Source organism: Phaethon aethereus (genome assembly GCF_964289735.1).
Source record: "Phaethon aethereus genome assembly, chromosome: 12".
NCBI lineage: Eukaryota > Metazoa > Chordata > Aves > Phaethontiformes > Phaethontidae > Phaethon > Phaethon aethereus.
Window position 1 is genome coordinate 23257951 of NC_138588.1, and position 14266 is coordinate 23272216.

Genomic DNA, 14266 nt, shown 5'->3' on the forward strand with positions numbered 1-14266 from the left:
ACTGACCATGACGTTTATGGAATGGCTCGGCTTCAGCTTTTAACAAAATCCTCCACAGAAGGGCAAGAGCACAACAAAGCACACAAGGACAATTCCACACGCAAGCAGCCAGGCCAGGAAGAGAGCTCACGGCACACCTCCGGGGCCTTCAGAGAAAGCCAGCCGGGTTACATCCACATGGCACAAAGACAAGAGCACAACCTCCTTCTCCAACATCAGAAGGGGCAGGGTTGAAAGAGGAGCTACTGCCAGCACCACAGCCCCATCCCTCCAACCTGGGACAGCTCTGGACAGGAAGAGCAGCCCACCGCGACCAGCGGATCCGCTGTCCACGCCAGCCCCCACAGGCAACCCCCTTTGGTTTGCATACAGCCGTTGGCTCGGTGTCTCAAGTCTTGAGATCATCTCTTTGGAAAGGCAAGGAGGAAGAACAGAGGTGACGGCCACGGGCCTGCTCCTTACCCATCCCTGGGCAGAGGATAAAGGCGTGAGCTTTTTTGGCTCTTTGGACCTTCACAACCATCACACTGCAGGCAGGGAAGGAAACGTTCCCCCAGAGCGGACGTATCGCTCCGAACACTCACTTGACCCTCTGAAACCATCATGGCCCTGCAGGAGGCCCACCAGAGGCTCTGTTCCTGTCAAATAAGCAGCCCCAGCTGTGTGAAGTTCATCTGAATGCCCCTTTTATTGAACACTGTGATAGTGCAGTGGTAACATTGAACAGAGTTAGGACTGCTTAAAACAAAAGCTGGAAGAGCAAGAAGTTTAAAAAAAAAAGTTAGACCAGTTAAAACAGCATGGGTCGCCCCAAAGCAGAGACGCACAGGGGGTTTTAATGTAGTGTTAAAGGTTAGCTTGAGCATGTCTCCTCCACACACCTAACACCCAAAACATGCCTTCTACCTAAAGAGTCTGAGTGAAAAACAGAAAGGTAGTTGTCAGATGAGCGCACATCGAGTGATTGCGAAAGGACCAACACGGGTTCAGAGAAGTCAAGGAGTTGATACCGCATCTACTGCTGTGCTCCCCCACGCACGGCCTGGGCACCAGGTGCCCCTAGGCTAACACACCACGCAGCTGCACGTAAAGAGCTCCTATACCAGTTCATAAACATCTTCCATTTACTATTTGGTGATTACATGTGTGTATATATAGTTCTCTAGGCAACACATTTCAATGAGATAGTCAACTCTGAGGATACACAGGCCAATCTAACAATGAGAAATGCAGTTTCAGTCCAACAGATGCTTGTTTTCCCTTTCCTCAAGAAAGGAGGTGCAACCCTCTCTCCCCTCAACAGCATCTTCAGGTCACACTGGAGTCCCCCGCTGCAGCTATTCTTCATCAGAGGAAGAGTTCTGATCCAGGGGGTACACCATGAACATCACATCTGGCCGCGATGGGACAGAGGGGTGACCAGGCCTCACGATTTCAAAGCCCAAGAAGCTGAATGTCTTCAGGAGTGGAGCTACCAAAGAGAAGGAAATCTGTTACCACCAGGAATAATCCTTTTTACCTGCGTCACCCTAGAAGCCACAGGTATCAATGTGCACCAAACACCCTCTGCAAGCACATCCAGAGCTTTCTGCACAGAAAGAAGCCATTCTAACATGACAGCCCTCCCAGACAGGAGGTTTTGTCTCTTCCTGCATTCATCACAGCTGCTGCTAAGCATGAAGGGGATTTTCATTGTGCAGCAGAGCAGGTTTGTCCATGTTTATCCTGCAATGTCTGTTCCATCCTCTCTGAGAAACAGCGACGGCTGGTTATCTACCTGCACCAGCTGCACAGACCCGCTTTGCCAGGATGCACGTGGCCATCCTGCAACACGTCAAAGTTTTTATTCTTCGTTATGTACCTACATGGATTGCAGCACCCTTTGAGCCCTGAGTGGGTCAAACAGCAGCAAACAGGAATCTACTTACTCAGGGTCTAGATAGAAATTTGCTGCCTCTGTGAGGAGGACCAGCAGCTCAGTGGAAACTCAAGACAGCTCAGCAGAGCTTGGTGCGGTCCCCCAGGAAAGCCACCATGGGTTACACACAGAAATTCAGAGCGAGGTCAGTCTGGAAGCCCCCCCACACACCTTGTCTCACTCAGACAAGGCTGTGTCACCCAGTGACTGGATGCACGCTCGCTTGTTACTAAAGCGATCACTTCCCTGTGACCCATGAAAGTTACCCTGGTGCAGCATCCAATCTCTACAGCATCTTCTGATGATCAGCTTCAAGCCACCTAACGGTCATGCAGAGGAGCTCCTATATATTCTCAAGACAGCACTGAATTTCAGCTGCACAGACAAGGACCCAGGGTCTGGAGCGCTCCAGAACGCATATAAATAAGGCAGGTCCAAGAGCAACACATAGCCCATTTTTAAAAACAAAACCCATTATCAGATGTCTCCTGTAACCAGCCACTGCAGAGGTCACCTGTGGTGGCAGTGACATTATAGCAAGAACTTAATCTGAAAATTATTCTTGGCATTGTAACACGGAATGACATCTTCCTGGGCTGAGCACAGCTTAGCTCTAATAATGCACTTTGTTTCAGAGAAGACAGTGCCACTTGTGAAGCAGCAGAGTAAAATTAGAATTAAGGTTTGAATTACTCCTGCCATGGCAATTGCTTGGTTACTAGCCTGCGTCTAGTAAGATTTAAAATGACACATCCATCGCTTGGTAGCTCACCACAAATCTCCTCAAACTTCCATGCTGTAATCATCCAACACATCTATCTTTAGATCCTAATGCAGCCCCCTTAAGCCATAAGCATTTATAGCCAGGGTCAGGATTAGACCTTCCTGTAGGTCTAGGAAGGGCAAAAGTGCTGGGAGATCTTTAAAAAGCAGATGAACATCAGGGCAACAAGCTACAAGCGTTCATTTCCCATGTAATAACCTCTCCCTGGTCTCTCCTTCCAAACTGCAGAAGCCTGGTGCCAAATGGAGACCTTCACTCCTTAGCAAAGGAGAAATACTAACCAATTTCTGGACAAGAAAATACTCCAAGTTGCTCAGGAGCAGCTTTCCACATACAAGTACTAGTAATAATTTAGCTGCAAGACAGTAAAGCATACCTGCTGGAGAAACCCAAAATACCTAAGTCTCAAGAAAGGACTTATTTTCTCCACGAGAAATTATTTCTTCCTTTGCAAGAACAACATGAAAATTATGCCTGTAGCATTTGCTGCAGTAGGAAGTGTGCTGTGGAGCCCTGCCTTGGGATTACCAGATTTCTGTGCAGCTCCAGCAGCACCGTTTTAGATCTAGGAAGCAAACCTGACAGCGGAGGCGAGTTCTCACCTCGATCTTCTCTGCTTTTTCTGAAGCAAATAAAGACATAGTTTACTTTCATTTTTTCTTCAGCAAACTCCAACAGTGCTGACAACCTGCCAAGGAGGAAGAAAACAAAAGAACATGAGCTATAGGAATTCCTGTCCCAAGGAAGCCTCTGAGCATTATCAACTGTTTGGATGTTTTCAGGCAGAAAGATTACTTGTTTACAGACCCCTTCCAGTGAACAATGGGTGCTGAAACAATGGGCTTCCTGCTTCACTATCCAGCCCTGCAAAAGTAGGAACTATCCTCACACCAAGTCACCCAACGCGTCACTGTCCTCGGCGTCCGCATGCCAGCGTGCACCCACCCCCACCACCCAGTGATTTTGCCCAGGAGCCTTCGTATGCAGGAAGCTGAATACGGCAGCAGATCCCGAGCCAGGCCACATCCCCTCTGCCAGCACCATACACGAGGGGATCTGCAAGTTTTGCACCTTATGCGGGGAAAAAGAAGCTCATGCCAGGCAGAAGAAAAAAAAAAAAAAGCATTACTGAAGGAGCATGTGCACAGGCAAAGCTGTTTCCTGAACAAATCAGCTGGATGGCACAGCTGATGGACCCCGAATCCACGCTTCCTGCCTCTCCAGCTAAATTATTTCTGCCACCTCTTGACGGAAGCAGTGCCGCATTAACCCCTCTCTGAGCCCCGGGGATCGGCACGGCAGAGCCATCACTGTCACTGCTGACCTCGTCACCATTTACGATGCAGGCTGCTAGAGCGGTGACAAACAGGGCTTCAATCGACATCTAATTAAACAGCAGTCAGCGAGACTGGAGTGCAGTGAGGGAGATTAAATTTGCAAGGGTTTTGTTCATATGGTAATGAACTATTTTAATTATAGCCTCTACTAGGCTGTTTTACCTAGCTAAAAATAAATCTTACAAAACTGGCATTAAGTCACAGTGACACAGGCGGGTTAAGTACCCTCCTGGAAAAACCTGCTCCCAGGACACCTAAAGGACTTACAGGCCGACTCAAGAAATAACACAAACCTTTAGCTGGACTCAGAGTCAACTGAGACAAGTGCGAGACAGTAAGAATACTGGCACTTACTGAAGGTGCGCAGTGAGGTTTTTTTTTTCCTCCTTAGTTGGCTTGTGTCATTTACAGATGAACCTTACTTGGAGATTTAGGAGGACTTCAGAGAGCTCTGCAGAGGAATCCAGTAAAGCCACATCTACGCCAGAGTGCTCCCCGCCAGCGGAGATCTCTGGCAAAGCACTTGGCAGGAAGTAGCTGCTCTGGAAGCTGCGTTTACACAAACTTCCCAGAGCAGAGCTGTCTGGACAAAACACTACCGTATTCTGCCAACGGAGAAAAATCAGTGGCTCTGGCAGAGCCCAACGCCTGCGTGGCAGCACTCCAGGCACAGACCCACCTACTGATGAGAAGGAGCACATCAATATAATGGAGTTGGTTTTTTTTTTTCCCTTGAAAGAGAGGAAAATGCCTGCCAAAATAAGCTTGCCAAGTGGCCAGCAGAAAAAAAATAAATATTGGAGAAAGGCTTGTAGATTTTCCATATCAAAGTATGCAAAGAATCACTCCGCTCATTTATTGCTCGTTTTTCATTAGGATAGGGACTCGAAAAAAACCAGTAAACCATCTGAAATGATCAATAAAAAGGGAGAAAAAAAAAATATGGAGGACTAACAGGAGGACAGTTTTCTGAGGACAAGGGAGTAAGGACATACTTCAGATACACAAACCTGGAACTGTGCTGCTGTACGTACAGCCCATTCTCCCCGCACGCACAGCGTCACCCATGTAAGCAAAACCTTGCTCCCTGTGGAGCCATGGGCACAGCTCTGGGATCCTGAACTTACCCTTCTTTGCTTCCATCAGCTAATAATCCATCAGGGATTTCCACAAAGAGGCTCTGATTAGAGAGCACTGCATCCCAAGAGGAGGTCTTCACCTCTGTGACCTTGTACTGGAAGTGGACAATATGAGGCTTCCCTTCGTGCACTGGGACATCTTGGTTAACAGTGATCTTCTCGTCCTGTGCAGGGGAGGGAGGAGAGCATGCTTCGGGGTCAAAGAAAACTATCCATGAGATTGTAGACCAAAAAAAAAAGTAAGAAATCATGCTTAAGTGAGCGTGCAAAGGGACTGTGTTTACAATGGGAAGGCCCTCCTGAAAAAGGACCAGCCCTTACAGACTGGTGCGCATCCAGAGTTCCAGCCTATTGCTAATCTTCGCCCCCGCGAGACTCACCATGGCTCGAAGGTACACACAGTCAGCTGCAAGCTCATGTCCGAGCCCCGGCGCTCTAAACAAGGGCGTAAGCGGTTAAGAGCTTTTGTTCTGACCTACCTGTAATACCTTGCTTTTATTCTAACCTAACACAAAAATAAAGAACAAAAAAAGTGAAGTCCTGCATTATAAACAGCCATAACGACAGAGATGCAAATGCAAAATAATGTAGTTTTACTAAGAAGAACATTATACTCTTCCCTTCCCCTTTCACTGGCTCAGGGAGACACCACAATGATTACTCAGTCCTCGGAGTGATTTTCTAGTCATGTTTTCCTGTTCCAGGGAATGCAGTTTTGCATATTTACATTGTATTAGATTTCTGGGTAGTGAGAGTCCATTCATTCACCGCAGGTCCCAGCCGCATCTTTGAAGGGCAGTTCATGAACTACCTTCAAAGAACACAGCTTGAACCGACAAGCTGGAAAAGCATCTGCTGCCGCAGTCTGACCAATTTCATCGTCTCCCCAATCCCCAACACAGTCTTTTTGTTTAAGGTATGACCACAAATTGCTTTCCCAGATTTTACAGCCAACTGGTATGGCAAGTGGTTTGAGGGAAGAAAACACACAGCGCAGAGAGAATCCCAGAACAGAAAGAAGCTACACAGATTTGAAGATCGTGACAAGGTCTTTTCCAGAGACCACAAATGTACACGTCCCTCTCCAACACTGCTCTAACTAGAATGCCAAGCATGCAGTCCACCTCAGATTCAGCTCAGCAGTTCCTAGAAAACAATTTCATGGTTAAACTCCATTCCTCCTCCTGACAATTTTTGCAGGCGGTTGGCTTGCCCAATAATGATTTCCACATTTCACTGCAAAGAGCCCCAGTGAAACGGCAAACAAATTCACTGGGTTGCCCAGCTAACGCTGTCAACTGCAGCGGAAGCTGAACTGTTCCCATCTGCCTGGTTACAGGCTTACGCGTACGGACTCTCACACGTTGACAAAGTCACCTGCCCAGCTCTGAAGGGCAGAAGTAAGCCAGATAATACAAGTGACATCTGCTCCGAGTCACAGGAACAGCTGGGAAAGCCCTGTGCCCCCCTCTCCTCAACAGCAGCGATAAGTGCGGTGGAAGGTCCTTTACTCCATCAGGTCCTTAGGTGAGCAACCACCCAGCCTCCAGGCATTTTCTTTATCAGGGTGATTAATTCAGTTCATGATGAACTCTCATCTACTGGCGATCAGCTGGACTGACAATGACACAAGTGACATTGCTCACCAGACGAGGTTTAATAAATGCTTTGTAGTGACATATACTTATTTCTGTCCCCAACACACACAGGCAGCCAGTACAGCAAGGAAAACTTAGCCCAGTTTGGATCTGCAGTGAAGAAGCATTTACAAGCTGGGCAGCACAAACACATCGCCAGCCAGCGGTGCCCAGTAAGAGGGTGGACAACTCCTCAGTATCGCCGCTTTTCAAGCAGATGTTTTCTTGTAGGTACTGTGAGTTATTAAGGAAAAAGCATCACTGAAAGACCAGCAGTTCAGCAAAAAAAAAAAAATCTCTGAAGAACCTTTCTAGGCTCCTCAGGCCTGTGTCCCAGTGTTTTAATTCCTATTACCACATGTATTAAAATAGATGCCTCTTGGTTTGACTATTGTGACAAGGAAGAAGCCATGGACTATGTTAATGTTGGTGACAAAGTAATGCCACATGCAAATCAGGAACTGCCTGTCTTTGGTGAGGGGAAGCTGCCATTTGTTTAAAGTCCACAAAGCTTAGCTGAAAAACAAGTTTACACTTCTTCAGAATAAATATCCTGTAGGAAATAAGTTTATTCATCGAGTTTTGAAAGAAGTTTTTGTAGTTGCGCCTGCTGCCGGGTTTTACTACAGTTTTAAGCCAAGTGCACTAAAAAGCCTACTGACAGCTGCTCAAGTCAGGCTGCTGTTGATAAAGCCACCGCAGAGCCAGCAGCAAGTCAGATTTGAGCCCAGCAAGAGCTCCGCACTAGAAAGGTGTATTTAAAAAAAAAACAAAACCAAGATTATATGCACATCCTTCACCAGTGACTTTATAGGATCCTCTTACAGTTGTTGTCACTGTGCAGAAAGTGTGTCTGTTTCAGAAAAGCTCCTTCTCTCAAGAAAAGCTCACAGATGCTTCTTTTCTTATACTTCATGAAAACAAGAACAGGGAGAAGTTGAGAAAAGCAGGCTGGGACTGACACATCAGAGGGGGAGGCACATGCCTGCATTCGTGCAGGAAGACTGGCAGGAGCCTGCAACAGGAGGGGAAAAGCTTTCCAAGCCTTCTGGCTTAGCCCTTCTGTCACCAGAAGTTATGCCCTGTGCTCCAAGCCTAGCGAGGTGTTTCCACTTAAGAGCCCCCTAATGCGACAGCCCACTTAAACCAAACCGCAGGGATTAAGAGAACCAGTTCCCCCAGTTCAGTGGGAATTACGTTTACACAGCCTATCTTGGGCAGCTGGTATTTTATTTCTAGGCATCAAAATAGAGACAGCGAGATGCTGGGGAGAGAGGCTGTTCCTGTGAAGCAGCAGCCCAGAATTCTTTGGAAGCCGCTCAAAGCAAAATCCTGTTTATGCAACAAATGTTCGGTTTTAGTTCACCCCTGCAAAATCTCCCCGCTACGCTATCGTGGGCAAAAAAACCCCCGCGAGGCTATCTTTTATACACAGCAGCTTAAACCACCGGCTCTCCAGCCCTGGGCTCCATTTCAGTGAAGTAAAGCCGCAAGGCCCAGCTTCCACTTGGTTACAATTCATTGAGCGCAAGGTTTTCCAACCCGGCTACGCTCCTCAGATGTCCCGAGAAGGACGGGGGGGAGGCCCCTACGTGTTGGCAGCGCAAGAAGAAAGGATGTTATGATCTACCATAGCCAAGCGACTCGAGAAAACCGTGCAAGCAGCCTCCTGTTGGCATGTGCTACACCTGCAGCCTCCTGCCAAGTTTGCTAGCCGGAGCACGTCCCTTCGCAGAAAGCCCGTCCTGGCTGCGCGGCACTGATGCCGATCACCATTGCACTCCCAGCTCAAAGCTCCCTTGACGAAGGGCCGAGTATTAACTCTCTTAACACAAAAATCGCAGCAACTACAGGGAGCCCCAGCTGCTTAATTTATAGCGCTGTTGTATACGAGCACCAGGCTGCGTACTCCGAAGGAGGCAGGCTCCTTCCGAAAGGTCATCCCTTGAACTAGAACAGCTGATACAGCTGGAAAAAGTACTTAAGCTTTTGGGCCCAGATGCTTTTCCAGGTCACGCTGAAGCTTGCTGGCTGAAAACCTCAGCCTGCTGTAACTACGGCACCGCTAACTTGAGCGGACGACTGAGAGGGGCAGAGTCCCAGTAACCCCTGTCTGATGCTGGACTTTAAACCACTGGGCAGCGCAGCCCACTCTGCTCTGGGGTGAGCTATGTTACAGAAAGGGCTGCTTTTCTGAGATTCTGCTAGGTTTTGTCAGCCAAAAAACCAGAAAGAATTGCATCCTCATTTCTGGGATGCAGCTATCTAGGTCCCCACAGGCAGCAACCCCTGCACCTATGCACTATGCACCACTGCCAAAAGCTTCTGTGTAAATTCGAGGCCATACTGAAATCAACCACCTCCAAAGTGTGGTTCTTTCCACCAGCACCTCCTCCACGTTGAGCCCATTTTCTGCCTTCGGACCTTGCGTGTACGCCAGGCATGGCAAAGCTGGCCTGCAGGAGTCCAAGTTGCAAGGTCCCCTATTTCTCAGCCCCTCCCACCCAGAGGGAATTGGTTATTTGTCCTGAACCCTCTTGAAGCTATTTATGCATCTTTTTCATCCAACAGGAAGCCTGCTGTGCTCTTTGCTACCTCTCCACTGCTCCTCTGCATTTCATATCCCTCTAACATCTGTGACAAGTCAACTCGATAGCATTAAGCTGATGTTATTATTAAGAGGCTACAGAGGTTGACTTTCATTCACAAGGTAAGCGGGTGAGGCACATGCTAAAAACTCACCAAGGCTGCATTTAGAGAAACCTCCTCTGAAAGCAGCCATGAGGTCTGTGATCCTCTCATGAATTTCAAGAGGAAACTTTGGTAGCTGTGACCCAAAAGGGCCTGTATCTATTCATCATAAAAGTCTGTGTGCCTCCCACAGGGTAATTAAAAATCAAGTCTAACGCCTATGACAACACTCCTGTCTGAACAGCCAAGTTGGCAAGCTTAGCACAAATTCAGGCTACCTCATCTGATAACACTTTGGCTTGTGGAAAAGCAGTCCCCATCCCCGAAGGGAGACAGATGTGTGCCACCCTAACACAATGCAAAGTTGCACAAGTGCCAATTATTCTACAGCAAGGAACAGGCAGGTCTCCTCATTGGAAAGGAAAGGTCCCGTAGGATGAAGAGGGCCAACCGCTACACAGATCCACGTGCTGCTAAGCGAGTCTCAAGACACCAAGCCTTCCTGATCTTGCCTCATCCTAGGCAGATGTTCTAGAAACGTTCCAGTCTGCGAGACAGCCAGCCGCCTCGCCCTTTTGTGAAGTCAGGAGTAACTCTACATCAGTTCAGGCCGCTGCCAGGCCCCGACAGCTCTACTTTCCGGACTACGGCGCAGGAAGGAGCTTATCAACCATTCTCTCTCTGTGTTTCACCTTTCTGCTTCCCACTTCCTCCTTTTGCGAGACATTTAAGAAGTTGTTTCATGTTTTGATACTGCTGGCTCTGCATTCAAGAGCCAAAAACAGGCCTCTGGGAACAGGGCTAGTAAATTATTTGCTGCACACCTTTAAGAAAAGGTGTCTTGTTTCTTAACAAAGAGGTGATATTTAAGCAGGAGAGCGCTGCATGCAGCTCAGCAACCTGCCAAGAGGGTCGCTGAAAAATTAACTGTTCTCCCAATTATTACCTTGGAGTTATTCACATTTATTCCCACCAGACTGTGAAAGGAACCGAACAGAGTTGCAACACGGGTACAGGTCATTATTTAGATGTCAGATCTTTCTCACCTTATATATCAGAGCTGAAAGAGAAGGATCCCTGCTACCCCCTCGCCCACCGGGGATCTTCGACAGTGGGTGAGGGGCATCAGGAGCACCACAGAGGCCCCGGAACAATGTGCCTGCAGCACTGCAGCTGGGGACAGTTACTCAAAGGTAAAATACTACTGCAAGAAAAAGAGAGAGAACACCAGGTTACATTAGCAGGGATCACACTTTGGATGCTACAGCTCCTCAAGACCCCAAACCACTCGTATCCCTGCTCCTCCACAGCACATCAGAGGCAGCTATCGAGGCTTTAGCACCCAGACATCTACATTAAAACCAGTCGCTGCCCAGGTCGTACCAGAAACCGGGGCTGTTCTGTTAGACGCGGAGGAGGGGCTTTGCAGCCAAGAACCCAGAGAGAGTGCTGAGCAACCTCATGCTAATAAGGGACGCCTGGAAGGCTGCCGATACCAGATGGCTGGAAACGCATGACCAGATGAGCACACATGTTCTGTAGACAAATATCTACAAATAGATCAACAGGACCCAGAAGGAGGAGGTTCAAGTTTCACATTGTCGAAACGAGGAGGAGTGAAAGGGCTGGTTCTGCAGATATTTTCAACAGGTTCTACGACGTCTGAGCTGACATTTTTCACATGCAAATGAAACATCATACAAGCATCCTTCACCCCAACCCTAAAAATTACAAGCTTGCCCCACAGATCTACTTTTAAAGAGCAAGAAAATAAGTTTCCCTTGCGGTTTCTAAGTTTGTTTGGATGCCCTACACGCAGTCTTTCAGGATCACTTTGAACGCAGGCTTTAATATCTGCCCTAGCTTTTAGGAAGTTCATGAAAGCAAATTATTTTACTTCTGGAGCATTGCTCCCTTTATCAGCACCACAAAAGCTCTTTGCTGAGGCACTGTGCAGCAGCCGTATTCCTCTAACAAAACCTGCAAAAGCAATGCACAGAAACCAATCATTCCCTGGTGTTCCCATTAAGAAATATGCCAGCGCAAAGGTATATAAACATGACCAAAATAAAGGAGAATTTGAAGAGTTTTCAATAAGCACACGGAGCGAGGAACAAGGCTATTAAGGGACAGCCTCTGTAGCTGTCTTGACAGCTTACTGTCTGTCCTAAAACTTCTCACTCGAGCTGTTTGTTCCCAAGACAGTGGTTTTCTACTCTAATCCCTCTCCACGAGGGAACAGGCTTAAGTATACAAAGACCAAGTACCAACCTGCACTATCAGAACCATGTGAACCACCTATACAGTATGCTGGAACGTATACCAGACTGCAAACAAACTACTGAAATTTGGCATTTCTGTATGCCAAAAAGTGACTCGCAAATGCAGTTACGACACAGGCAGAATTTGCAAAGAACTTGGCTTGCCATCTCATACCAAAATAATCTTTCTACAGGAAACTCAAAAGATTCTTCCTCCACCTATTTCCTCCTCCAGGTTCGCTAGACGGGGCTCTTCAGCAGCGTTCCCATGTGCCATGGCCCACAGCAGACGTTGCCTGGAGAAAAGGCTGTTTAAACACTCTAGGAAAAGATATTAAGCAGTTGCACTGAAGATGTCTCAGGGCAAACCCCTCTGCACACATGCTCAGTGGCGTTTTGTATTAATGCAGTCCCTCCGCACCGCATGACTGGGGCTATCAATGGACCAGTGTGTATTCAGTAGTAGTGGATGTCGAGAGGCATGACAAAGCACTTTGCTGTGCAGTTCCCCACCCCCAGAAAGCTGTTGGCAGCTTTGTTATTCCCTTCCCTCCTCCCTCACCCCCCCAGTCAACAATGTACTATTGATAGCTCTCTCCAACTTGTGGCCAAGGCATCAAGAAGCTGGATAATGAAGTGTAGTTGGGGGGGGGAAATTAGAAAGAGAGAGGCTGTAGTTTTCATGCAAATCAGTTCAAGACACTTCCCAGTTCTGCTTCCTCTGGCACATGCAGAAGTCAAAACACAAGACCCCTTCAGCCGCTGAGCCCTGCCTGCGGCACGAGGGCCTTGCCTAGCCCAGACCTGCACACCACCGCTACCCTCCTCCAAAACGTGGCAACCAGTTAGGGTCCTGAGAGCAGCGCAGGCAGGGCAGCACCACCAGGCAACACTGGGGAGCGAGCGTGTGTGCAGGGCGCAGGGTTAAACGGGGTTCTGCTTCCTCCAGAAGCACGTTAGCACCCTGGGAGGAAGTTCGTGCAAGCACTCAACAAAGCCTGATCCCTCGATGCACCCGCACACAAGCGGCCGACTGCAACTCTGCTCCTTGAGGCCTGTTTAGAGCTTAAAAATTAGGACTGTGCTCCCTTCTAGCCTCTCTTCTCTCTTGAGAAGCTGCTTTCCAGCAGCTTGGTTTAGATTAAGATGCATTTAGATCACCCAGGGCCTTTCCCTGAAGAAACTCTCAAGCGAGTCCTGCCTGAAACAGGAGCTGGAAGCAAGCGTACGTTTTCAGCCAGCGGGTATAATTTTAACTTGCTAAGCTTCCAGCGATCTCAACCCCGTGCCCTGTCCCTGGGAAACACGAAGGACAACTCGGCAACTTCTGAAGCCCGTCACGGCCGCTCTTCAACAGCCGTGGCACCTCAAGCCCCAGGCCAGCGCTGCTTTCAGTCCACGACAGCAACCAGCACCTTGCGGTCTAGAAAGCTGCACATTTTCTTGGATTTTGGGGGTTTTCATTTGCACCAAACACATGCACCTGATGGAAGAATCCACGCAGCACCCTTGACATTAGAGAAACCGAGTTTTTTTGTTTTCTTTACCCACCGCCCCTTTTTAAAACAGGCGGTTTGCACTTTTAGCCCGTAACAAGAAGATACTATGCTGCCAGCCATTGCAAGTCATACACTGAGGAACCCGATTTGAGGATCAACTTGTAAACAACCATCTGCTGAACCCAGCATAGCTCAAGTGTTGGCCATACATGCAGCGGCCAAGAAACAAGGCCGGTTTACACACATCCTCCAAGCGCTTATCTGCACCGTACGATAGAGGCTCAGGAAATGACACTTTTGGGACTCTAAACACGGAACAGACACACAAGATAATTTGGTCAGCTGAGAAAAACACCCACAAATCATGTAAGTTCATGCTCGCTGATAACCAACCTGCCGGGGGGGGAATCACCTTTCCTTTGAGATGCGCAGGGGCTGCGGGAAGGGCGGGCACAACCCCCCCTCGGCGCTAAAGGTTTATTAGCAAAAGGGTGCTCAGACACTCGCTGCTGAGGTGGCCTCTCCCCGCCACCCCCGGGACCCAGCCCCGCTGCGCCCAGACACCCGCCCGGGAGTCTCCCTCCACGCAGAAGGGGGGCCCCGATGGGGATTTTAACTCGGAAGAGGCGGTGGGCCCGCTCCCCCTGCCCCCCGCCGCCTCCTCAGCGCCCGCCCACGCCCCCGACCCGGCCGCCGCCGCTCTGAGGGGGAGAAAGGCCGCGGCGGGGTGGGGACCGCGCCGGCCCGCACCTGTCCTGGGTGTTTATCATCCTCGGCTCGCTCCGGCGCGGCTGGCTGGGAGGCTCACTCGCTGGGTCTGTCTGTCTGTCTGTCGGCCGGTCCGCCCGTCCGCTCGGCTCCGCCGCCCTCGCCCGCTGCCGCCGCGCTCCGACTGACCCCGCGGGCCCGCGCCCGACCCCGCCCCGCCCCGCCCCCCCCCCCCCGCGCCGCGCCGGGCAGCCTGGGAAACCGCCGCCCCAAACAAAGGCGCGCGCCGCGC

The 14266-nt window shown here is 49.3% G+C and overlaps 1 protein-coding gene across 1 annotated transcript; it reads right to left on the minus strand.

The window, feature by feature from the left end:
* Positions 1-1337: 1337 nt before the first annotated feature.
* Positions 1338-14036, minus strand: OAZ2 (ornithine decarboxylase antizyme 2; the record flags this gene model as incomplete). Its single annotated transcript, XM_082005020.1, is given in 6 exon segments — positions 1338-1471; positions 3305-3390; positions 5167-5342; positions 10553-10633; positions 10635-10707; positions 14017-14036. Coding segments are annotated over 6 exon segments (570 nt in total).
* Between the last annotated feature and the right edge of the window lie 230 nt (positions 14037-14266).